Genomic DNA, 26,763 nt, shown 5'->3' with positions numbered 1-26,763 from the left:
TCTAAATAGTTCCAGCAACAGTTGCTGTCTTAACGTTTACTATTCAGTGAAGTTTCCTTCTGTTTATTCTTTGCTTGCCAAAAGCCCTTATTAAGAATTATTGTTAAAGCCAGGTGGTGGTGGCACACACATTTAATCCTAGCACTTGGGAGGCAGAGGCAGAGGCAGAGGCAGGTGGATCTCTTTGAGTTTAAGGCCAACCTGGTCTACAGAGTGAGTTCCAGAATAGGCTCCAAAGCTACAGAGAGAAACCCTCTGCAAACCAAAAAAAAGAGATTACTGTTAAAACTAAGTTATTTGTGTGTGTGTGTGTTGAATTGAACATATGATTTTCAAGTTACTAATATGGTGGATTCTATTGTTAGATGTTATATTACTGGATTTTCTTGTTGCTCTATTAAGTAACCCACCCAGTCATGATATGGAAGGTTCACAATAATCTCTTGTAAGGTTTGCTGATAATTTTTTACGAATTTTTACAAGTGAGATCTACTTACATTTTCTTTTCTTATAAACTCTATCACGTTTGCTTATTTGTATTTTGTTTGAGGTTAGGAGTTTGTGTTTTGTTGTGTGCTTTGTTTCTTCCAACTTCAGGACGACCTGAAGAGCGCTTATTTCCTGGAACATTTTTTGTATATGATATATATTGTTTCTTTTCATGGGTTTCATGGAACCCATAAAGCATTTTGCTTTAATATGGTTTGTGCTACTTGTTTGTACTTTGGTAACATCCAACCTAATTTCATTTCTCTATTACATATATTTATTCCGTTATTCATTTCTTTTTAAGGTTTAGAAATTTTATTTTTGTTGAAAATTGTCTTATTCATATAATAACTTCAAATGGGGAAATGGCTTTACAGAATTCACTGTAGCTTTGAACACATCCGCTATAGTCTACCTTCCTTTGTGTATTTTGGTTGTACATTCCTTTTTATTGGATTAGTTTTGATCTTATTTTTCATAGAACTGCTTTTTAGTTTTGACTTGATTTATGCTTTCTTTCTAGTTATCTCTGTGAATTCTTTTAGTTCCTTTTTCTGCATACTTTGAATTTACTCATTGGTTCTTTTTTTAAAAAATTAACATTAAATGCTTAATTCATTGACTTTCAGTTTTTTCTTTTTTTCTTTTTGTTTTTTGTTTGTTTGGTTTTAGTGGAAGCATGTAGGAGAATAAATTTCCTTCCGAGTACTGCTTTGGTCTTGGGGGATTTGGTGGTGGTTCTTTTGCTTATATGTGTTCAAGTTTCTTTAAGATATTTCCATTATAATTTCATCATTAGTCCATGAGTTATATGTATTCCTTTTTTAGTTTTTGGCTCAGTGAGTTTTGAGAGTTGACCATTTTATTGATTTTTCAGTGTCACAAAGGATAACATCTGTTGTGTGGATGATAGTTGTGTGCTGAAATTTGCTCTGCAGCCTTTTTCTGTAAATGCCCTAGTTGTCTTAGAAAGGGCTGAGGATGTAGTCCCCATTTGTTGGATGCAGGTTTTTATGGCGATTGATTGCATCTTCTATGTCCTTCTCATTTTTGTCTTTTGGTACTATCAGCTTACTGAGAACATTGTGTTAAAATTTCTTAAAAATGACTTACAGTTTTTTATTTATTTTGAGTTTCTCTCATGAAGGGCATTTAAATTCAGGATCGTTAATTTCTCAGGCAATTTCCTACTAGTTTATAATAGTATTCTTTATCCCTGAACATATTGTGTGGCATAAGATTTACGCTGTCTGATGATAACATAGCTGTGTTGGATTTCTCTTGGCTATTTCTCGGTGTATCTTTCCGTTCTTTTACTTTCAACTTTTCTGTGTCATTGTGTTTTAGGTGTGTCTCTTATAAACAGCATATAGCTGGATTTTGTTATCTTATCCAATGTGAGAATCTTTTAACTGGTGAGTTTTAGTCCTTTTATATTTACTGTAGTTGCTACTGTATTTAGATTTGTATGTTATCCCTCAAGTATATGCAATTTACCACACATTTTTTTCCTCTACTTCTTTTTCCACTGTGAGTTGTCTTTATTCATTTTTTTCTTTTACTTGACTGGAAGGTTTACATTCTGTTTCTGGAATGTACAACTAGTCATCACTTGTGAAATGTTAAGTTTATCTGAATCAGTAAAATCTAAAGTAAATAATATTCTCCATCCTCTTCTGGAAAAATACTTGGAGATGCTTTCTCATCCCTGTTCTCCAGTCTCACCTGCTGCTGTTGCTCTGCCATCTGTTTTCATCTTGTTTCTATCTTGTCGTTGCTTACTCTCCTCAGCACTAATGACTTTTATAGTCAACATTTCATTCAATTTGAAAGTGTGACTTTTTTCTCTGCTTCAGATGGTTCACTTTTTCCCTGCTAGTTGGTTGTTTTCTTGTTTTGTTTTTCTGGTGAAGGCTAAGCTTGTTTAGTCTTCCTTGGTCAAAAATGCTCTCATTTCATCCTCGATGGTACTTGAGCCTACAGTTCTGTAACAAACTAAATTTATTTTTTCTTACCATATTGGCAATACTGATACATTTTTGGCCTCTTGAATGTGATTACAAACTTGCCACCAAACCAGTTATTCTTTTTGGGTAGTCATTCTTCTGCTTTTAAAATCCTCCTGCTTTGAAAGTAGCTTTGTTCAGTTCTCCAGCTCTCGTGGGGCTAGCAGGTAGAGTTCTTTAGTTTCTCTCCAGTTGAAGCCTCTAGAGGTCTTGGCTTTATTCGAGTGAGTTGGGATGTGCAATGCCTTGTCTAGTCCTGTGTGGAGCATTGCCCAAGTGCTTCTCTCTGTGGTGAATAACCGCCCCAGAACTGCTGCCATAGAACCTCAGCTCTTCTTTAGCTGTGCCACTTGAAGACTTTCATTCTATCTTATAAACTTGCTGTGCATTTAAAGACAAATTTGTTACGTTTTGTGTAACAGTTTAAGGTGTTACTTAAAGGAATTTTCTCATTTGTCTACTACTTTTCTGGAGCTCCAAGTCTGGTCATGCTTTTCATTGGTTTCTTTCCATGAAATGGAGAGTAGTATATAGTAAGAGCTTATGCTTATTGTTAAATGTCCAGCCTGTAGGTTTTTTTTTTAAGTTAGTGTAATACAGATTGATTCTCTCTATGCTGGGTTCTGGGATAATTTTAAAGGATACTGCCTCCTGAAAAAAATGAAACTATTTGGAATTTTTCCTTTTTGTTACATGTTCTTCGCCAGAAGCTAGAGATAAAATATGTTAAATTATCTCTTGGAACCTTTGGGGTTCCACACCATGGTCTACAGGTGTTTAAGAAAATGAAATGTGTTTCATCTAACTTAGGTACATTCTGTCATATTCTTTACGTCATATCTAGATTATTTACACCTGTTAAAATTAAAGTACTATGTAAATAGTTGCCATCATTCAGGGAACAGTGCAAGAAAAATGTTCATGTTCAGTACACACATTTTTTAAAATTTCTGAGTATATTCAATCTGCGTTTGGTTGAATCTTCAGATGAGAAACCTGTGATCATAGAGAATCACATGTCCTCATCATCTTTGGCTGAAAGGAAAATTGAGAGTGTTTTTTAAAGAATTACAGTGATAGAATTTCAAGTGTAATTAGTCTTTCTTGTTTGGTCCTGGGGACTTTGGTTTGGACAAAGGTTTACTAAAAGTATTTAGTTTTCCTGTGTAGTTGGATGTGGCAGCTGCTGTGCTCACTGTGAACACTTGTTTCCTTAAGTGACTAATTTCCGCTTTATCTTTACATCAGTAAGACTATTCATTCTTTGATACTCTTTTCCTTATGTCATATTCTTGATGGCAACTTACTAGTAGATCCTAGAATATATTAAAACTCGACTGTTTAGCTTACAACACAGGCTTTATTGTTTTCTCTTGTCTGGCTCTGTATTCTCGCTGTAGTTTTTTCATTTATATTTATGTATCTTTTGTTATGTTTTCTGGCTTATCCCTACCAGATCATGTCCATTATTTCCTACAAAATATCTTCTTGGTTTAATTCCCATTATCCTGTTTTTCTCATGCCACTTTATATGGTTGTCCTATGTTGCCGTGAGTTTGTATTGCTCCATTTTTGTACCCTTTTTTTACCATTAGTTTGTGAACCATTGCTTTATAGTCTCATGGAAGACTGACACTGTTAACCTTTTGTAACCTTCCCATAAAGCTTGCACTACCAACATAGGACATTAGAGAAAGAAAGGAATTCCTCCTCTCTTGAGTTATTTCTAGAACAGATAAAACCTCGGAAACTGTTAGCCATAAAGCCACATGTAATTAATGTTAGACCATGTACTGCTGATTCTGAGTATGTTTCTTTGTTATGTTATAGAGGCAGAGAAGATTGCACAAGTGGCAAAAATTCGGTTTCAGCAGAAGGTGATGGAAAAAGAAACTGAAAAGCGCATTTCTGAGATTGAAGGTAAGGATGAAGTTCTGAGTGTCCTGGACTGCCTCTCTGCCTCAGGACCAGTTCTTTATTGTCTTGTGGGGGAAAGCCGTAGGGTATTCTGGTCTGGAAGAAGTAGCTAGCCTGATACTCTAGACAATAAACAAAACACTTTATAATCTAGCTCTTTCTTTAGGCTGTGATCTAGTAGCTTAACCTTTCATTTCCTTTCTACAATGGAGACTAAAACTCTCACTCTAGTCTCTGATGAAGTATAAGAATTCCTCAAAATTTTTTGAGAAATCAAACAGGGATCTGGAGAGATGGCTGAGTCAGAGCACTGACTGTTCTAGAGGATCAGGTTCAATCCCCAAACCTACATGATAGCTCACAACTGTTTAAAATTTCAGTCCCAGGGCGATCCAACACCTTCTTGTATACACAGAGATACATGCAGGTAAAATACCATATACATAAAATAAAATGAAAAAAAAAAAACTAGAATGTGCAAGGTAAGGGCAGGGGAGATAGCTCATTGGTTAAAGACACATACTAATTTTGCAGATGCACGCATGTCAGGTAGTCTTCATTGTCTGTAACTGCAGCTCCAGGAGATCAAATGGCTTCTTTTGGCCTCTAGAGGTACTGTTTTCATAGTGGCGCACGGGCACACACACACACACAATTTAAAATACTTTTTTAATGTTCAAAATAATAAACTTAACCACCACCAGTTTGTCACATGTCAACAGTAGTAACAACAAATTAGCTGGGGAAAAGATATGGTCCTGTTGTAATTGAAAATCTGAAACTGTGTAATCACATAGTGATGTGTTTGCTATTGAACTCAGAGCCTTGCATATGCTAATGTTGATGCTCTTTGATAGATCACAGTCTTGAGGATACTTATATACAACTGTACTAACTGATTTCAGATTAAATTTGGTGAGGATGCAAATAATGCAATAAATATAGTGGACTCCAAAGCTACAGAGAAACCCTGTCTCGAAAAACCAAATATATATATATATATATATATATATATATATATATATATATAGTGGAGCTTTTATGTTTAGATGTGGTTATTTTGCCTGAATCCTGCCTGGATGGCGGCTAAGGCTTTGGGTGATGGGAAGTTGGAGGGGGATAGAAGAAAAAGCAACCACTTAGAGCAGAAAATGAGTGAACTCAAAAAGTTGTTGTTTAACAATGATGAACATATTCTCCTTGAAAAGGAGCTGTCCTGAGGATTGAGATTTTGAAAATTGTTGATATTATAACTTAAAGACCAACAATTGAAATATTAAGCAGTATGAAAGGTACTCTTACCCAGATAAGCAAGTAGAGTGACAGTTTGCTTTGTTTCAAGCTTGTCATGACTCTTATTTGCTAGATGCTGCATTCCTGGCCCGAGAGAAGGCGAAAGCAGATGCTGAGTATTACGCTGCGCACAAATACGCCACTTCAAACAAGGTGACTGCTTCACATGCCACTTCCCCATTGACTGGTTTGCATTCGCTTTTCATGGGCTCTACTGCAGTAGAAGTAATTGTAGTCAGTGTCAGAAAAAGGTAGTGGCCAACCCATCATCAACCAGTTATTTAGCAAGACACATATACCCATTGGTTGGGGGTGGGGAATTTATAAAAGTAACAAGCTGGAATAAAGATAAAGATAATGCTTAAGCACAGGTCATATGTCACAAAACTGTTCATTTGTACTGTAAGTAGGGGCTCTGAAAAGTTGAAGATCTTTTGAGAGAATGGCAGGGAAAGAGGGAAAGTCGTTTAAACTAGCTTTCCTGATTGGTAGCTTTTTAGGATAGAAACTGAACTTAGAAGAGGGTTTCCCATCAGAGACATACTTGCAGTTTGGGGGTGAGATACTTTTTCTTTTTTTCCCTAGTCAGTGTCATGTATTGTATATGTTGAGCAGTGAGAACCAGGGTCTCCAGAGTTGGTTTGCTTGGTTTTAGGGTTGTTTTGTTGTTTTCATTTTTTTTTTTTTTTTTTTTGCATCAAACAAGAACAACCTATTTCCAAGGAAGACAAAAACAGAAATCTTCAGCGAAGTAAAACAGAAGAAACAAGGTTTAAAATTCAACAGATGCAAGCCACACCAAACACTCATCCCATTTAATTTTCTGGTACATGCACTGAGAACCCAAGATCATTAGGTCCCAGGACAGCAATGCTTTGAGATTGTATCTCAGGTCTCCTCTTTGTGACAAATCATGCACACATACCCATACACACATTGACCCAGGCAGAAGTCACATGCATGCACAGGTGGCTGGAGAACTGCTGGGCAGGACAGGAGGATGAGCTGGGCAAGCATACGCCAGCACCTGTGGACTGGAGACCCAGATAGCCCTTCTGTTGCAAGCTGAACAAGAGTAAAGATTAAAACAAAAGCAACACAGGAAAAAGGAGAATGTTCAGCCAAGAGGTTGGATAGATGAAGAGGGAAAGATGTAGGGGAATTTAGGGAAAGCAGCCTCAAAGAGGGAGGTCTTTGGAACACAGATGGGCAGAGATTCTGTGACTCCAGTAACATAGTGAGGCTGACAAAATATGCCACAGCATCACATCGACATCCTGTGCCCTCTCCCAACAAAGGGAAACCACAAACACCCACCCTCTAGCCCTGCCCATTAACACTCTTAAGGACACTCTCAAGTACCTAAAAAAGAAGTGACCCACCCACCCCGCCCCCCCCCCCCCCCCAGCATATACTCAGGTCCAGTATAGGCCAAAGAGAACGCCTCAGTAACTCTTCTTGGTGGAGCCAAAGCCAGAGATCACAGCTGCCATCTCATCCTCCTCAGACGTCAAGTCCTCCTCGGACCGCCTTTTCTCCTTTTGTTGTTCTTTCTTGTGTGCTTTGGATTTCCTTTTCTCTAAGTTCCTCCAACCTTTCCTCAAAATCATAGTCTTTCTGCTTCTCTTCTATCTTGTTGTTGACCAGAGAATGTTCTTCACCTGATCCACACACACACAGTCACACCCAGGCTTTGTGGATGTCGCTTTCCATTAATGTGATCAGGAAATTGATGGAATACTTCACCACACAGCCGTAGGCATTGCAGTTAGTAGCCTCCCATTTCAGAATGTGGGGTCGTCTTGGTAATGACAGTTGCCTTCCCAAGCTCGGACTTCAAGTTCACCTTGTGGTCCCTTTGCCGCAGAAGCTTCCATTTGAGTGGCAGCACTGGATTCCCATCCTTTTTTCTCTCTCCTGTCAGTCTTCTCCAAGAGCCTCTTATATTCATCTTTGCTCACTTTTCTGTCCTGCCTAGCACGATCTTCCCAGCGAAGTACAAGATACTTTTCATGTTGAAGATGGTCTGGTGTATTATGGTACATTTGAATCCCTGGCCCTTCCTGCGTCGCACCTAGAGTACTTGCTGTTTTAATGCCTTCTCCTAACACACATTTCCTCATGTGATATTGAGATTGCTAAATAGATCCTGCAATTTGAAGGATAAAAATCTATTTAGAAAGGAAAGACACAAATTAGAAGAAATAATAGGTTGGTAGAATGTAAATTGTCAGAACTTTGGAAACCAGTATAAATTTAGAAACAGATATCAGAAGAAACAGAATGGAATTTTGTCAAGATAAAAGCAAGATGAGAAATTCATACCTCTAAGAGTTCAAATTGACAGTAGAAGAATTTGGCCAGAGAGAAGCATCAGGACCTTCTTAACTGGGGTTGAAGAGACGGCTCAGTGTCCAAGAGTGCTTGCTTCTCTTCAGAGGGGCCCAGAGTTCAGTTTCCAGCACCCACATTGGGTGACTCACAATTTCAGCTCTGGAAAGTCAGACTCTTTTATCTTCTGTCCTTACAGCTATCTACACATGTACATACACAAACATACATATAAACAAAAATAGAGTGCCGTTTTTAAAATAAAAGACTTTACTATTAAGATCAAACTTAGCCTGAAAAGGGTCATCATTTTATGCTGTTTAGAGAAATGCCACTCAGATCACTTGTAAAGGGCTTTAAGAAGAAATGTAGTTGTACAGTATGACTAGATTTACATGCAGTGTTTTGGCAGAAGATGTGAATCATCTGGAAGGTGGAGATGCAGGGACTGAAAGATGTTAAAGTGCAAAGCAAGTGCTCTGTCACTACAGAAGACAAGAAAGACTCAAGACAAAGAGGGGGTTACTAAGATGTTCCTGGGGACATAGAGAGCGTATATTCTGGGAACAACGAGTTGTAATGTAACTCAGTTGGCAGAGTTCTTGGCTAGCGTGCTGGGTTCTAGATTTGGTCTCCCAACACCACATAAACCTGGGTCTGGTGACAGACGTCTGGACTCCCAGTAATCTGGTGGTAAAATCAGGAATACTAAAAGTTCAAGGTCATCCTTAGCTACAAGCAAGTTTGAGGTCAACCTAAGATATGTGAGGTCCTGTTTCAAAAATTAAATGTTGGTAGAAGCAGTTCTGGTGGTTGACAAACATCCGTCTTACCACAAATAATTTAAACAGCCAATTTCTGGATAAAGGCAAGATGCTAGATTAGGTGATTGCTTGACATATTCCAATTCTCAAATTTGGTCAAAAAAATTGAGTCACTAAAACATCTAGTTATACAATTGTGAACCTAGGCTTTTGCATGCAAGCCCTAATACTGATGTGGTGACTTGTGTACCTCTCTCAAGAGAATCAGTAGAAGTACTGTGTTGGTTCTGATTGAGGAAAGCTACATGAAATAGAAAATGCATGTAAAGCATTTAATAAACCACAAAAGAAATACGTATTATTTAATCCCCAGTCTATTTTTTAAAACATACAGCTTAATCTGCCTTAAAATGGGAGCTTGTTAAAGGAATTTTAGTTGAGGACTTAGCTGTTAGGAGGACAGCACACTCCACAATGAAATAGGATCACTGGCAAACATTCCGAGTTGGATCATGTTACTCGTAAGGCAGAGCAGCTGGAGAAATGGTGTTAGAGAAAAGAGATGGCTATTGCACCAAACTATTCTAACTCCTTTGATCTTGTTTGCCCCACACAGCACAAACTGACCCCGGAGTATCTGGAACTCAAGAAATATCAGGCCATTGCTTCTAACAGTAAGATCTACTTTGGCAGCAACATCCCTAACATGTTCGTGGACTCCTCTTGTGCTTTGAAATATTCTGATGTTAGGACTGGAAGAGAAAGCTCCCTTCCCCCTGAGGAAACTCTTGAACCCTCTGGAGAGAGCCCCGTCCAAAACAAGGAGAACACAGGTTGATGCAAGAGGTAGAAATGCTCTCCCATATCAAAGTGTGACCCAAGGGGCTAAGTGGGAACAGTGGTTATATGGACTCTCCGATTCACAGAGAATTTGTGCTCTGTTAGGACTCTTGTCATAGTCCTGGTTTGCCAGCGCTGCAGGACAGGACCAGCTGTCTGGCACTCAAGTGGTCTTTTCAGCCACAGTTTTATCAAGTATCCTGTATGTGCTCCTTTGTAAACCGGTACTCGTGAGCGAGGGAAAGTAACTCTTAGATACTGCCTGCACTGGAATGTCAGACACTATGTAACAAGCTGTGTTTCTTTTAAAAGCTGAGGTCTATTGAATAATGTTTACATTGGTCCCTGGGGACATGCGCTTAGACATTCAAGAGCTGGGAGGCCAGAGAAAAGACCCCAGAAGATGGTAAATTAAATAAGACTGCTGGCATTTGGGGCCAGGCTCTCTCTAAAGTCCAGGCCCAGCATTCCTCCGTGTGATTAACAGCCAGGCCTCTGGAGTCCTAGGAAATGATCTTCCAGTTGAGCAACCATTTACTTGATACAAAGTGTCCCGTTCTGTTTTCCTACAGTCAGGTTGGTGGCCTGCAGGGACATGCACTTTGCCACCCAACCAGAGGATTCTCACAGAGATTTCTGATCACTAGTTTATTTCATTAGTAAACTCAGAGATAGAGAAAGCAGCTGAAATTTAAGGGAGACAAAACCTGCACTGCACCAAAGCTGTGGGCGCTGTGTTTGCTCCATTGGGTGATGGTGCCCACATCACTGCTCTGGCCCAGTGCCATGAAAGTGCCTGGTTTTAGCCACAGACAACTGCTTAGAGGTCACCTCGTGACTCTCCAAAGCTGGGACAAGGCTTTAACCAGACAGAGGAGCAGTGTGCAATTCCTAATTTGCTGCACAGTATTATGTCATAATTGCAGGAAGTTTGTATTTTAAAACTGGATTTGGGGTACATTCATTTGCTCCAGCACTCCTTTCTAAAGGCCAAGGTTTTATGGATGCCGTGGTTGCTAACACACTGATTCTCCTTAAAGTAGTTCACAAAGTGTGAAACCAAAAGTAACCTTGAAAGCATCTCTGGTCATCTTTGTCTTTCCCCTTTGACCTGTGATGTTGATATCAAAGTTGCTTTTCCAACTTTCACTCTAGAGATCAGAATTCCATTGACTTCTGGGCAGCCATTGAATTTATTTTCCATGAGACAGTGACAAAGTTAACCTGTGGCTATAGGAGATCTACTTCATCCAGACCTCTTTTCCCCATCACATTAACTTTCCTGGAACTTTATGCTGCACAGGTAGACCTGAGTCTGCCAAGCCTGTTGACAGCTCTTGTGTGTACTGTGTTGAAGCCAGGCAGAAGTGCAATGGGCCCACTTCCTGAAACCTCTCAGCTGTTTATCTCACAACAGCTGAAAGGTTGTGCCAAACATTTTATTGGAAAAGGAAAGCCCAGGTTTGAATGGGTCTTTCCCCTAGGCCTTATAGTGTAGAGGCATTTGTAATATGGAAAAAATAATCTTTCTCATTTAATTATATTAATTACACTTAAATGAATTTTGTGTTCTTGAACCCTCATTACAAAAATTTTTGAACTATATAAATACACCTGTCATGTTGTTGCTGCAGATAAATAATGATTGTTGTGGGATATCTGGATCATTGAGCTTTGTGCTTTCATTTCTAGAGATGTTTTCTATTCCCATTAGTGAAATGCTGTTGCCCCAAAGTGATGGCTGTAGGTGTCTTAGCGGCCACAGGTCATGTTGGCCGGGTTGAGGAACAGGGAAGTGCCATTGTGAAAGATTAAAGAAAGCAATTCCACTTGAGCTCCCTATGGAGTGAGCTTCCCTGTGCCCACTCAGTGAACTAAGTCTGGCCATCCTTCAGGGATGTTCCTTTTGGTAAATATACACTGTAATCTTTAAGTCTAAATTTATATGTGAAAACTATGTTTTTAAAAATAAGAATCTAAATAAAATTATTTTCCTATCATTGACTGTGTGTGTGTATTGTGTTTTCCCCATTTGACTTCATGCTTTTCTGTTTTTTTTTTTTTTTTTTTTTTTTTTTTTTAAAAAAAAAACATGTTTCTGGGCTGGAGAGAGATGGCTCAGTGGTTAAGAGCATTGCCTGCTCTTCCAAAGGTCCTGAGTTCAATTCCCAGCAACCACATGGTGGCTCACAACCATCTGTAATGAGATCTGGTGCCCTCTTCTGGCCTGCAGACATACACACAGACAGAATATTGTATACATAATAAATAAATAAATTTAAAAAAAAACATGCTTCTAAGACTGCCTTGCCCATTTCAACTATAGAGCAAGTTTGTTTGCTGATTTAGCTTAACTGTAGAGGTTTATACTTTTTCCAAAATAATGCCTACCAAGTAAAATTTTTCAGTAACATTTTCACTTTTTCTTGACTCCTAGAATTTGATAAACGTTGCTATTGTTTGTGGGATAAGTCAGGAGCAGGGCATTGAAGAAGGAACACAGTCATTGTGCCCCTTAGAGCCTGTACTAGAAGGAAAACAGTTTTACATTACAGGGAGGGGCAGCTGTGTACGCCGTAAGTGGTGCTGTGGTTACCAGAGTCCGGGTTGGGAGCCGGCTGGTGCAGACAGTTGGACTAGCAGAGAGCAGGTGGGAGACCCCGGGAGGGAGTCTCTTCCCTCTGCTTCTGGAATTCATCCCAGAGTCTCCCGCATTAGCTGCCACAGACCAAGAAGCTGCGGCTGCCAATTTGAACTTGTTATCCTATAAGCTTTGGCAGTTGAGATGAATTCTTCCTACTCCAGCAAGAAAGTGTGAATTAACAGTTGTGAGTTCTACTTGCTCTTAAATGATTAAACCCAGTGCCAGTGTATGCAGGTGAGGAGCTTTATAATCTGGCCCTGACGGCCTTCCCGGAAACGCCACTCACCTCTAAGGTCCATGAATATGATTTCCCTTTGTTCTGTCCTGGTTTTCTTTTCCTCTCTGGTGGTACCAGCTCTCCTTTGCTCACTCCTAATGATTCTTCATCGTTTCAGAGAGTTCACCCTGAACTGTGTGCTCAGAGTTAGCATTTTTCATTTAACCTGCATAAGCATGCATCCTGCCTCATGACCTGCTTAGAGTCTATTATGACATAAGAACCTAGGCGGAGGGCAGTGACTGTGACTCTGTTGTTGCCTGGGGGTTGTATCTATTACTAACCCCTGAGACGGTGATTGATCCTCAAAACTTGATCAGTTTCATTGTGTAAAGAGAGAGAGAGACGGGGGGGGGGGGGGGGAAACAGCCTCCAGTCACCAGTGTTGAGAGAGAGCCCAGAGAGGAGACTAAGTAATGAGTTCATTTTTTTTGTCTCCATGTGTATGCTGCTCCCTCCCTCCTTCCCTTTTCCCTTCTCACCCTCTTGTTTCCTACATTCTGCTTTTTGCTATGATATGATAGATGGAGAAGGTATTCACCAGGCATTGTACTCAATTTTAGATTTCCAGCCTCCAGAATAGTCGGAGATTTCTACCTGTCAGAAATTACCCAGGCTACAACATTTCTTTTATAGCAGCGCAAGATGAACAACGAGAAGTTGGTTCCGGAGGAGTGGGGGCGTTCCTGTAATAAGTAAGCATCTGAAAATGTGGACATAGTTTTGGAATTGAGTAATTAGTAGAGGCATTTGGAGAGGCAGGCTAGGAACAGCCTGGGTTGCCTGTAAGCAGAGTGTCAGAGGAAGTTGTCACGAGGGCATAGCAAGGGGAGCTGTAGGGAAAGTGAGTTTTAAGATACCACAAATGGGATGCCCAAGACTGTTCTGAGGAAGCAGAAACAGGAACTAAGTGTTGAGAACTGGAGTAAAGGTTAGCATTGTTCCAAGCTGAGAAGAAGGTCATTGTATCTGTGACAAGGCATTCTACAGGATGAATCTTAAGATTGTTCTCAAGATACCTAGTGGAAGAAATCTCCTTTGTTATGCAGGGGACTGAACCCAGATCCCAGCACATGTGAGTAATACTCTAGCAGTAACTACTCCCCACCCTATTTGAGGACATTTCGGTCTATAATCTTGAAGCAGCTGCATGACTTCTTTCAGCTGTAGATGGCAAAGTACAAGGGGGAAAATGATATAGATAGAAATGGGATATTAAAAGAAAGCAGAACTTAGGGATTTGAAGAATCCTTAGCCTAGCACCTATAAAGAATGGCAACAGAAAAACCAGTGTTTGCTGAAGCACTGGTAGAAGTTCAGCTAACTTCATAGTCTCTTACCAAGAGCCAATTAATTTATATTGGTTATAAATTACCCAGTTTCAGATACTGTTACGGCACAAAAGGGAATATGATAACCATATATTATCTCTTTGCCATTGTTTATTAATTCATTTTAAAATTATTTCTGTTTTTTAATGTTGAAAAATGCATTCTCACATAAGTGTCAGGTACCTCCTGTGCTGCTAAAGCAGCAAAGAAAGGCATGTAATTTAGGAGGTGGGGCAGGTATGTCAAGAATAGTAGTGTTGAGTAACATGGCAAGATCAGTGAAGATCAATAGAATCTGTTGGTTTCTAGGAAACAGTGTGTGATTTGAGCCATTTCAAAGGATGGATGGAAGACAGCCAGCTGAAAATAGTGATTATACAATGTGTTTGAAGCACTGGGAAAGTAATGTGTTAGATTTTAAAATGCAATTTTCTAGACTCTTGCCTCATTAATATCAGGAAGCATGAGGTCCCTCTCTCTGCAAGTCCCTGTCAATGGCAGTTTCTCTTTACTATTACAGGTCCCCACTGCAGGTATTCTCTTTGAATCCTCACAACCTTAAGAGGTTCTGCTATCATCCTACAGCTGGGGTTCAGAAGGGTCACTTGACCCCAAAAACACATGAATAACAAGTAGCCAAGTAAGCTCAGTGGTGCTGTACACCTTTAACCCCAGCACTCAAGAAGCAGAGGCAGGCAGATCTCTATGTGTCTGAGGCCAGCCTGGTGTATAGAATGAGTTCCAGGACAGCCAGGGCTACACAGAGAAACCCTGTTTCAAAAAATAAAACCAAGTAGCGAAGTAAAGCCCTGAGCTATACCATAGATCTAGGTCTTTACCACACTCCTTAACCTTGTTCATTGGAGCAATTAGGACAGTGGATGCTCAGAGTTTAGGGGCAATTTCAGAGGGCACATAGTCTAAAAAAGGCCAGGAAAATGGATGAGCAGTTATTTAACTAGTTAAGTTGTGGCCTATGGGTTGACTTTCTCTGCCTTCCATAGGGCCAGAAAGAAGTGCTCTCTCCAGAGGAGCTGGTCAAAATAACAGCTGACTGCAGAACTTGAGCCTTTGGAGCCTGGACAAGCAGCATTCTTTAATGAACCTGAATAGCATAAAAACAGGCCTGGGATACTGTGGCATACCTAATCTGTTTAGGTAGGTGACCCTCCTGCTCCCAGTATTATAATGTTACCTTGACTGAAAAATTCCCCTGCCAGGTCATACCCCTCACTGAAAACAGCCTACATACAGTTAAGTGTTTGGTGCATGAATAGAGAAGACTGAAAGAATTGTTTGAACCAGTTTGCCCTGCAAATTTCTCCGTTTGCTCGTCAGCCAGGATTTACATCTTATTAGCTATAATAAGCTGAATTGGAGTTCAGGCAAACAAGGAAAATTCAGAAAACTGCATATTGATTACCCCTTATAGTGGTATATTATTTGTATTTTATTTTACTTTATTTTTTATTATATTCCTTCTTGTATGTATCAAAACTCATATTGAGCAATGAGTTCTGGATTGCAAAAGAGGATTTATTTTTGCACCTGTCTAACCTGCCTTTGTCCACCAGCTGAACAAAAACTTATACAAGTGCTGGTATTTGTATTTTAATAAATAAATCTTGCCCAAAAATCAGAGGCAAAGCTAAAGCCACTAGAGGTCAGGTAATGGTGACACACACCTTTAATCCCAGGATTTGGGAGACAGAGGCAAATGAATCTCTGTGAGTTCAAGGCCACCCTGGGCTACACACGATCAGAATTTGCAGAAACAAATTCAGGTAGTAGTGGGCTACAACTTTAGTCCCAGACAAAGGGAGACATATGCCTTTACTCCCAGCACTAGAGGGAATATAAAACGGGAGGAAAGAGAAGTTTAGTCTGCTTAGTCTACAGTCACCCAGCCTTGGTAGAGGTAAGACATCTCGAGTGGCTTGGCTGCTTTGCTTTTCTGGTTTTCAGATTGAACTGAATTTCTGTCTCTGAGTTTTTATTATTGTGCTACAGTTGGTGCCCAATGTTTGGGGTATGAATTCACGAAAAGGTCATTTGCCTAAAAGAGAGAGTTTTTCTCCCACATTAAAAAATGGGGAAAACCATGAAAACGGAGGGATTTGGATCTCTGTATGATGTGTAATGTCAGATGTAAACATTGTCAGCATTTTGATTTTTTAATTTATTCTTTCTTTTTATTGATTTTATTTTTTCTCATTTTTTAATTAAAAATTTCCGTCTCCTCCCCTCCTTCTCCCTCTTCCCTCCCCTCCCCTCCACCCATACCCCCACTCCCTCCCTCTCCAGGCCAAAGAGCCATCAGGGTTCCCTACACTATGTTAAGTCCAAGGTCCTCCCAACTCCCCCCAGGTCCAGGAAGGTGAGCAACCAAATGTTGACTAATCTGAGTGCTAAGATACAGGCCTTAGAAAAAAATTAATAAAGCAGATCACAGACAGATTCAAACCCAGACATAAGAATTTAATAGAGAGCCAATTTCAGCACTGAATTATAAGAATAGAGAGGAACAGTCTAAAGTTTTCAGACAACCAACCTTAATATGTCCAGTAACCTTATAGGACTTACCAAGTGGCAGAGGCTCTGTTACAGCTGACTGGACTCCTGTGCCATTGTTGGATTTAAAGAGATTCAAGGAAGCAACAGTCTCATATGGCATGCATTTATCTTTTGTAAAGAAAATGTTAAATTAGTGGTCAGTTTGTAATAGAATTATCCCTAACCATTGGAAAGATTTGGATAATGGAGTTTGAGACTGGTATACAATTACAATGGAGTATCTGGTTCGGAGAAGAGGCTAAGATTATTGAACAATGAACTAAAGCTAGATGTAGGGGAATCTCCCAAGATCAAATTCTTGAAGAAGGAGACTGCACTACTAGAGAAAAGCAGGCTATATATGATGACTGCACCCTGCATTTATCCTGCACAACAGCTTTGAATGCTTGGGACAGAATTGGAGAATTAGAAAAGAAAATTGAGTCTTTTACTAACATTAGATTGACTTCAGCAGTCAATAGAATGATATACCAAATTCAGAAACTATACAAATTATAATTGAATCTCTGGCTTTTGAGAATGCCAGTTCTCTATGCAAAAGGGTCATTAGGCTGTTAAAGGCAAGGTCAGAACCTTTGGAGGAATGGATCTGAGACACAATTAATATAGAATCTCATGAGCATGATGAGACATGGATAGGAGAGGTGATTTCCAGAGGTTTGAGGAGAAAATAGAAATGTCAAATGTTATTATTTGTAGCAAACAGGGTCACTTTAAAAAGGATTGTAGACAAGGCATTCCTAGAAACCATGTTTTTTTCTAAGAATAATCCATTCAGAATGCCCCTCCCTTCTGGATTATGTGGAAGGTGTGGCAAAGGCAGGCATTGAACTAATGAATGTAGGTTAACAAGGAATATTCATGGTAATCTTTGCCTTCAGGAAACTTGATGGAGGAGAGTTATCTGTCTATGTTTCTTTCATTGGTTAATTAATAAAGAAAACTGCCTTGGCCCTTTAAGAGACAGAAAATTAGGTAGGTGGAGTAGACAGAACAGAATTGTGGGAACAAGGAAGTAGAGTTGGGGAGACGCTTGAGGCAGTCGCCATAGGGAGTCTCCATGCTTCTCCTCTCCGAGAGAGATGGACGCAGGTTAAGATCTCTCCTGGTAAGGCACCCCTCGTGGTGCTATATAAATTACTAAATATGGGTTAAAGCAAGATATGAGTATTAGCCAATAAGAGGCTGAAACTATGGGCCAGGCAGTGTTTTAAAAGAATACAGTTTCCGTGTAATTATTTCGGGTGTAAAGCTAGCCGGTGGCTGGGTGGCCGGACGCAGTCCCGCCGCTTCACACTACAGAAACTCCTTGAGAGGGGCCTCTTGCAAGCCCCTATGCCAAATCTGGTTCAGTTGCTTCCTGCCACCATAGAGAAAACTCCTTCCCAGGGCAATTAAAGAACCTAATACCAGCCGGGTGGTGGTGGCACACGCCTTTAATCCCAGCACTCGGGAGGCAGAGGCAGAGGCAGGCGGATCTCTGAGTTCGAGGCCAGCCTGGTCTATAAGAGCTAGTTCCAGGACAGGCTCTAGAAACTACAGGGAAACCCTGTCTCAAAAAAACCAAAAAAAAAAAAAAAAAAAGAACCTAATACCTATTGTAAGAAACCATACTGCTCTGGACAATAGAACATTTATAGAAGGGAGAATAAAAAATTCAAGAGAAACCATAAACTGAGTATTTTGACAAACTTCAATAAATGAACAAAGACCAAAATTAAAAATATGAATAAATGATGTTGTCATTGAAGGTCTGGTAGACACAGGTATGAATGTAACAATAATTTCATCAGAATCTTGGCATACAAATTGGCCTCTTTAGAATGTAAATGTTTAGCTTTTAGGGATTGGAACTTCATTTTAGGTAAAATATAATGAGAGATGGATTGAATGTATAGGGCCAGAATGACAAAGAAGAATATGAAAACCATATATTGCTAAGATAGCAATGAATTTATTAGGACATGATTTGTTACAGCAATGGAATACTCAGATTAACATCCCCCCAATCTTAGAATCAAACCATGAATTAATGTATGTTTCTGGGGAAAATAATAGGTTTTATAAAGAACAGTCACCAACCATTCAGATTGTACAAGAACAGGGCACAACAGCTGCTGATATTTCAAAGACACCAATAGCCCTACCTTTAAGATGGTTGACAGATGAGCCTGTATTGATTGCATAAGGATCTTTAACAACAGAGAAACTATAGGCTTTAAAACAGCTGGTACAGGAGCAACTAGATGCTCAGCATATTGAAGAATCAACCAGCCCTTGGAATTCTCCTATATTTGTTGTTAAAAACAAATCTGGAAAATGGAGAATGGTACCAGATCTAAGAGCTGTTAATAAGGTGATTCAGCCAATTGACTCTCCACAGTCTGGCATTCCTTTGCCTTCTCTATTACCTAAAGGGTGGCCTCTTATAGTTAGTGATTTAAAATATTTTTTCTTCACTATATCTTTACAAGAAAAAGAGAAAAATTTGCCTTCACAGTGCCTACTTATAATAACTCTCTGCCTGCTAAAATATGTCAATAGAAGATTCTGCTCAGGCCGGGCGGTGGTGGCGCACGCCTTTAATCCCAGCACTCGGGAGGCAGAGGCAGGTGGATCTCTGTGAGTTCGAGGCCAGCCTGGTCTACAAGAGCTAGTTCCAGGACAGGCTCTAAAAAAGCTGCAGAGAAACCCTGTCTCGAAAAACCAAAAAAAAAAAAAAAAAAAAAAAAGAAGATTCTGCTCAAATAGCCTCACCCTATGCCAAAATTTTGTATGGCAGTCATTAGAAATGATGCATAAGCAATTTCCCTAATCTATAGTTTACCATTACATGGATGACATTTTGCTATCTTATTCAAATGTAGATACTTTAGAAAGAATTTTTAAGAAGTAAAGAAAATTTGCCTTGTTGGGGAATACAAATTGCTCCTGAAAAAATTCATAGAGGAGATTCTATTAATTATTTAGGCTATAAAATAGGTTTACAAAAAATTAGACCCCAAAAGGTGCAAATTAGGAGAGACTGATTACAGACTCTTAATAATTTCTGAAGATTGCCAGGAGACATTTCCCAGCTATGGCCCACTATTGGGATAAAACCTGACGGTGACAAGGCCTTAGACAGTCCCAGGGAATTATCAGCAGAATCTGAGAGAGAATTGACTTTGTTTGAAGAGAAATTACAGAAGACACGTGGATTGTGTGGATGCAAATCTTAACTGCATTCTGTAGTAACTCATATTACACTCCTGATGCGGGATTTCCCCTTTGCATGCTATGAATATTTTATTACCATTGGTTAATAAAGAAGCTGCTATGGCCTATAGCAGGGCAGAATATAGACAGGCTGAGTAGAATAGGAAGAATCAGAGACATGCCATGTAGCTGCCGAAGGAGGACACACCAGAACCTTACCCAGTAAGCTACAGCTTTGTGGCAATACACTGGTTAATAGAAATGGGTTAATTTAAGATGTAAGAGTTAGTTAATAAGAAACCTGAGCTAATGGGCCAAGCAGTGTTGTAATTAATATAGTTTCTGTGTGATTATTTGGGTCTGGGGGGCCAGGAAGTGAACAAGAAATCTCTGCTTATGTACTCCAAATATTCCCCCTCAGGAATTTTAATGCAGAGGGAAGATATTATCTTAGAATGGATCTTTTTACCACATAAACCAAGTAAAACATTGAAAACTTATGTGGAAGAGGTCTCTGAATTAATTATAAAAGGAAAATTGAGACTTCGTCAATTAGCAGGAATAGACCCAGCCGCAATTATTGTATCTTTTACTAATGATTAAATTAACAAATTATGGGAAGAAAGTGAACCCTGGCAAAGAGCTTGTAATAATTTTTTTTTGGGAGAGATTAACAACTATCCCAAAAGCGAGAGGATTTGACTTATAAAGAGAGCTAATTGAATCTTTGCTTGCATTGTTTGTGACACACCAATAACTGAAGCCCCTACATTCTATACTGATGCAAATAAATCAGGAAAGGCAGGTTACAAATCAGAAAATTTAAGTAAAATGAATCAAACCCCTTATGATTCTGTCTAAAAGTAAGAATTATATGTTATTCTCATGACACTAAGGGATTTTAAAGAACCTCTCAACATAGTTACTAAATCACAATACGCAGAAGCATTGTTTTGCATATTGAAACCACTGAATTTATACCAGATGATACAGAATTGACTTTATTTTTACTTGGGTACAAGATATAATCAGGAATAGGTATCATCCCATATACATAATACGCATCTGATCCCATATGGGTCTGCCAGGTTCTCTAGTACAAGATAATGCAGAAATAGATCAATTATTGATTGAAAATGTGCTAAAGGCTCCAGAATTTCACAAAAAAATCACGTGAATAGCAAAGGTTTAAAAAATGACTTTTCCATTACATGACACAAAGCCAAGGAGATTACAAGGAAATGTCCTACTTGTTCTTTATACAACCAAATGCATAAAACCAATTTTTTTAAGTGTTGAGTGTCTGCACTGGTTAGTGTTAACTTGACACAGGATAGAGTAATAGAGTAATGTTGGAATTAGGAACCTCAGTTGTGAAAATGCCCTCTAATAATTGATCTGTGGTATATTTTCATGATTGATTTGGAAGGGCCCAGCTCACTGGACAGTGCCACCTTTGGGCTAGTGGTCCTGGATGCTATAAAAAGCAAGCTAAGCAAGCCAGTAAGCAGCATTGCTCCATGACTTTGGTTCAGTTACTGCCTTCAGGTTCCTGCCCTGACTTCAAGCTATAAGATGAAACCAGCCCTAAGCTGCTTTTGGTCATGGTGCTTTATCACAGCAATACCTAAGTAAGTCAGTGCCATTCGTTATTAGGGAAGTGCAGTGGATAACACTTCATGCTCTCTAGGCTACTTATAGTGACAATAGAAATGATGGCACGAAATTGGAATCCTCTCATGCACTACTGGTAGGGTTGTAATTTACTTTGGAATACCTTTTAACTATTCCCTGAAAAGTTAGTCACCATATGTCCCAGTGATGCCACTTCTGGCCGTCTATCCAAGAACACTGAAGCATATCCGGCACCTGATGGGTGGGCAGACCATTGGCATGGAAAGGAACGAGGCAGTGATGCACACTGCCGCTCGATGGACCTGAAAGCATGCTGGGTGGGAGCAAACACCAAAGACCAGATACTGTGAGAGTCCAATTGTAGCAAATACTCAAACAGGTCAATCCATACACATAAAACACATCAAAGTAAGCTGGTAGTTGCCTTCGTCTGAGAAGAGAAATAAGTGCCAATGAGTCTGGCATTTCCTCTAGGAGTAATGAAAGCATTCTAAGTTTTTATTTAATGACTGTTCTATACTGAAAACTGCTAGCCAGTCTAAAAGAACAGACTGTTTGGTGTGTAAAGTTTATCTTGGGCTGTAACATTTTTTACGAGATTAAGCTGAGATTATGAAAATACCAATACCAAAACCTTTCAGGAATGAAAACATGTCAGTGTAAACAGTAGTACAGGTGGGATGGGGACACCAAAGAGGAGCCCCAAAGGCAGGGGTCAGAAAACAGGACAGCATGGGTCATGACAGACCCCCTAAATCTTGTCACACCTTGTGGAGTTCCTCCAAAGACTAGAAAGAAAACTTAGAAGCAAAGCTTTCCAAGATTTTAGTCAGGGCCTGAGAGATTAGATAGCTTTAGAACAGCCTTTTTTAAAAATTGATTTTTTTTGAGCTCTACATTTTTCTCTGCTCTCCCTGCTTCTCCTCTCCCCGCTTCAGACCTTCCCCAAGGTCCCCATGCTCCCAGTTTACTCAGAAGATCTTGTCTTTTTTTTTACTCCCATGTAGATTAGATCTATGTAAGTTTCTCTTAGTATCCTCATTGTTGTCTAAAAAAACGGCCTTTTCTAAACATGTTTATCACTCCGTCAGTTCACCTGTCTCAACAAAAACAACGGCAAAGCAAACCTGTCTACTGAACATAAATAATGATCTGCTTTGGGCAACACGGAGCTGGCCGTGAGGCAAGCGCAAGCCCAGCTGGAACTGTAGCTAGGAGTTCCAGTGCTGCGTGCGTTTAGCTTTTATTTTTACCCCACACTGTTGTTTTTAGATTTTTTAAAACAGTAAATTAGGCTAGGTAGTGGTGGTACATGCCTTTAATCCCAGCACTCCAGAGGGAGAGACAGGAGGATATCTGTGAGTTCGAGGTCAGCCTGGTCTACAGAACTCTCTCCAGGACAGCAAAGATGGAGAATCTGTATAAGGATTTCTCTGATTATAAATCTTTACAATAAATATTTGTTAGATGAACAGGTTAATCTATGCCTTATGACAAGATGGCTTTTAGAACTGGGAATATTAATTAACTCATAACAGTAGAAAAATTCCTAACTTTGACAAATGTATTCTAATAAGAGTGACTCAGACAGAATGAAAACAAGCCATGTCTCTGCATGTTTACTACAGAAAACAATAATGCAGAAATAGAAAAAGCAGACATCATAACAGACTTTACTTTTAAAACTATATTTTATGACATTTGTTTAATTTGTGTGTGTATGCATATATGTGTTTGTGTGCTTAAGAACACACACCATGGCACACACATTTGGAAGTTAGAATACGACTCAAAGGCTTTAAGTCCTTCTTTGTCCATGTAGGTCCCAAGGATTGAACACAGGTCCTCAATCTTGGCAGGCACCCTTACTTGCTGAATCATCTCATTGGCCCAACTTTACTTTTTGAGACAGGGAGTTTTAAAGTGTAATTGAGCTCCAGATACATCACTTGTTTGTATCCCACATCAAGAGGGATCTGTTTTATAACTGAGGAACTGCATCGATTCCTCATTATCATCCAGAGTCCCAAGATTATGCTTGAGTTCTCCCTGGGTCCATTCTCTGGATTTGGTGTTTATCTGCCCTTAACATGTCAGAATGGTTCCACTCTCCTAGAAATCCCTGTGCTGCCCTGACAACCACAGCTTGTCTACTGTCTTCATAGTTCTGCATTTTTCTAGAATGTCATATAGATGAGTCATGTACCGTGTAACCTTTCCCAGCTGGTTTCTTCTGCTTAGTAATAAGCACCCAATAATTCCGCCTTGTCTTTTTATGGCTTAACAAATCATTTCTGTCTGAATTAACACAGTTTAGGTATTTATTCTCCTTTGGCAACTACAGATAAATGGCTGTAAACATCCATGTGTTTTTGTGTAGGCCTCAGTTATCAGTTTCTTTGCAATACCAAGAGGCATAAGGTTGCTGGGTCATATGCTTAGATTTGTGAGAAATTGTCAAATAAGATGCCCGATAAAGTCTCAAATTAACCCGAGAAAAGTGCATTCTATGCTAAAGGAACAAGATCTAGTATTCTGAAGCAAACGGTACAGAGTAGAGTGAAGGAGCATCAAGGAGGTGAGTGGGGATAAAATAAGAGAAGAAAGTGGGCAGAAGTGCCAAAGACGTTCAGAAGAGAGAATCTTATGGTGCTTTCAGGGCTGCCATAAGAACATTACTTCTATTCCAAGAGACAAGACACCTAAGTTTTTAGATGGAGTGAGAAAATATGATTTATGTTTTAGTCACATGGCTCTGCAAACTTGTAGTTTGGGTAGATTGTAAAGATGCTAAGAAAGAGGAGGGTACCTGTGCAACAATGGTCCAGGGGGAGGTGATGGTGGCTTAGACTGGTGTTGAGAACAGAGGAGGTAAGAAAAGGTGGCTAAATTCTAATGTACCTGGAAGACTGAGTCAACAGGATCTGTTGGCAGGTTTGATAAGAGGTGCTGTGGGAACTCCTTCAGCCAATAGCCTTTAAGATACCGGCTCACTTTGGGTGTGACCTCATGTACTATAAATGCAGATGAAAAGCATGCACCGGCCTCTTGGCGGCTGGATTTGGTTCCAGTTCCCAGCACATGGAGAGGACTGCAGATCGCCACTCTTTCTATGAGTTTATTCCCAGATAAATAAACCTTTGTTATACTCCATTCTGGGCTGTTGTGGAACTCTTTTTTGTACATCAACAAAGGGGTGCAGGATAAAGCATTAAGTTTTCTGCAATTTTGGTCTTACCTATCAATTTTATTATTGGGGCCTTCAATTGACCAGAAGCTTTTAAGTGTATGAACTCACAATTATTAAGGATTTCCTGTACTTGCTCTTGCTTTCTACATCTTAAAAGCCCCTTGCCTTCTTTCAGGTCATGCCGATACCTTCTCAAACTCTGCCAGCTTTCCAGTGCTGAATTTTACACTGAGGTACACTTCCTATCACGTTGTCAATGCTGACGATATGCTCTGTCACAAAGAAAGCTTAGGATGTAATCTGCTGTTTCTTTGTATAAGTTTACTAAAGCTTCTTATTTTCAAATGCAGGTAAATTTACATGATTTGGAGACCCCTCTAATTTGGTATATTGTGTATTTGAGAAACCCAGGAAGATACAGAGTCATCCACTCAGAGGGGCTGAGGGAAGAAGAGCTGGCAGGCTGTATCCCAAAGCGCAGCAGTCCTCTCTCCGTGCACACTTCTCTGGGGAGAGCAAAGGGTGGCATAGAACGACAGGATTTCCACTGTCCGGGTGGAGCTAGGAGTTGAGTGGAGGAATAGAGGAGAAAGGAAAGAGAAAGAACAAAGGAGAAAACTCGGGGAGCCAGAAGGAAACAAGGAACATGTGGCAATCCTTTGAGCCTTTTAGAAATGAGTCACAAAAAAAAAAAAAAAAAAAAAAAACAGGAAAACTGGGAATCCTTGTATAAACATGGATTTGAGGCAAATCAAACCTACAACACCGAACTAAATCTCTGTCCTAAGAACTGGTTTGAAATGTAATTTTATTTCTCAGTAATTTGTTCAGCACTTCATGTAATTTCAAGTGGCTGCTTTGGATTCTAATGTAGGAACACAAAGTGGGTTTGAGAATCATCCTAACTGGTAGGCGATCTTAGTGCTCCATTCTCCCTTTGGAACATTGCTACCATCAACACCTGTACATACTCCTTTGTTTGTACCTGACAAACAAAGCCCCTAAGCCCCTCCCCTGCTGTTTCCTCTGCCTCTTTAGACTTGGGGAAGTAATTTGGTGTTATTCTTTTTTTTTGGTGGCAACAGGGTCTTATCTACTTTGGTTGACCTTGAGCTCACTACATAGCCAAGGATGACCATGAACTCCAATCTTCCTGCTTCCACTTACCAAGTGCTACATTATAGGCAGGCACATGCCAGTGCCCTGGCTTCATCTTTAGTGTTCATTTTGTTTTTTAACACTGGGTTATATAAGGCCATTTTTATGCAGGTATATGTTATGCTTTGAACATCCCCACACGTACCTCACCATCCTCCCCTTTCTCTCCCCTCCTCACTCCCATCAATTCCCCCTCATCCCCTCGACAGTTTGCTTTCTGCTTTAATACAATCTGAACACATATGATTTTTATGTGTCTGTGTAAAATATAGAACCCACCAGTGAGAGAGAACATGCTCAGGTTTTTTTTTTTTTTTGGTTTTTTGAGACAGGGTTTCTCTGCAGCTTTTTTAGAGCCTGTCCTGGAACTAGCTCTTGTAGACCAGGCTGGCCTCGAACTCACAGAGATCCGCCTGCCTCTGCCTCCCGAGTGCTGGGATTAAAAGCGTGCGCCACCACCGCCCGGTTTACATGCTCAGGTTTTAAACAAAGTATCGAAACACAACTTTGCATGTATCTGTTTGTTGGCCGCAGAGGGGATGCCTAGTGAAGCTCAAGCAAACATGAGGACCAGAGTTTGCATCCTCAGAACTCACTTAAGGCTGAACAGTGTGTGTGTCACTGTGTGTGTGTGTGTGTGTGTGTGTGTGTGTGTGTATAACCCTAGTGTTCCTACAGTGATATGGGAGTGGAGATAGGAGACTCCCCAGAAGCTTGTGACCTAGCTGGTCTGCAAGATACAGAACAGAGGCAAGCAACAAGGAGAGTCTGCCTCAAACAAGATATCAGGCAAAAGACTGACTCCCGAGATTGCCCTCTGACCTCCACATGTATGCTGTGGAATGTTCAGTCCCCCCACATATATGCACATCTACTTGGGGAATAGGAATGTAGCTCGGGCCCCAGATGTGATTCTCAGCATCCCCCCAGACTAACTTGAATGATTATCTCCAGTCGCATTGATTTTTCCTGCAATGATAGAGCTCCATTCTCCTTTATTACTGAAAAAAATTCTATTGAGTGGGTATCTACATCTTTAGTTTAATATAAATGGGATCCCTTCTAGATCTTTCCCGTTTTTTTTTTTTTATTATGTTCTTCTTTGGCATCCAATAC

General features: G+C 39.9%; 1 protein-coding gene, 1 non-coding gene and 1 pseudogene across 2 annotated transcripts in view; 1 reads left to right on the top strand and 2 right to left on the bottom strand.

Annotated features, from left to right (window-relative positions):
• Erlin1 (ER lipid raft associated 1) overlaps positions 1-11,640 on the top strand; it is a 42,346-nt gene extending 30,706 nt beyond the window's left edge. The window contains exons 10-12 of the mRNA XM_038321716.2: positions 4,326-4,415; positions 5,779-5,858; positions 9,417-11,640. Coding sequence (XP_038177644.1) covers positions 4,326-4,415; positions 5,779-5,858; positions 9,417-9,638 — 392 coding nt within the window. The 3' untranslated portion in view covers positions 9,639-11,640. The remainder of the gene's footprint in view (positions 1-4,325; positions 4,416-5,778; positions 5,859-9,416) is intronic.
• Positions 7,126-7,828, bottom strand: LOC119820197 (annotated as a pseudogene).
• Positions 11,641-15,363: 3,723 nt separating the features above from the next.
• On the bottom strand, positions 15,364-15,491 carry LOC119806109. Its single transcript, XR_005284140.1, has one exon. It is a non-coding gene; the product is annotated as a small nucleolar RNA SNORA40 (small nucleolar RNA).
• Between the last annotated feature and the right edge of the window lie 11,272 nt (positions 15,492-26,763).

This window comes from Arvicola amphibius, chromosome 1 (genome assembly GCF_903992535.2).
Source record: "Arvicola amphibius chromosome 1, mArvAmp1.2, whole genome shotgun sequence".
NCBI classification, from domain to species: Eukaryota; Metazoa; Chordata; class Mammalia; order Rodentia; family Cricetidae; genus Arvicola; species Arvicola amphibius.
The sequence above is the reverse complement of the archived record's forward strand: the minus strand, read 5'-3'. Positions and strand labels throughout refer to the sequence as shown.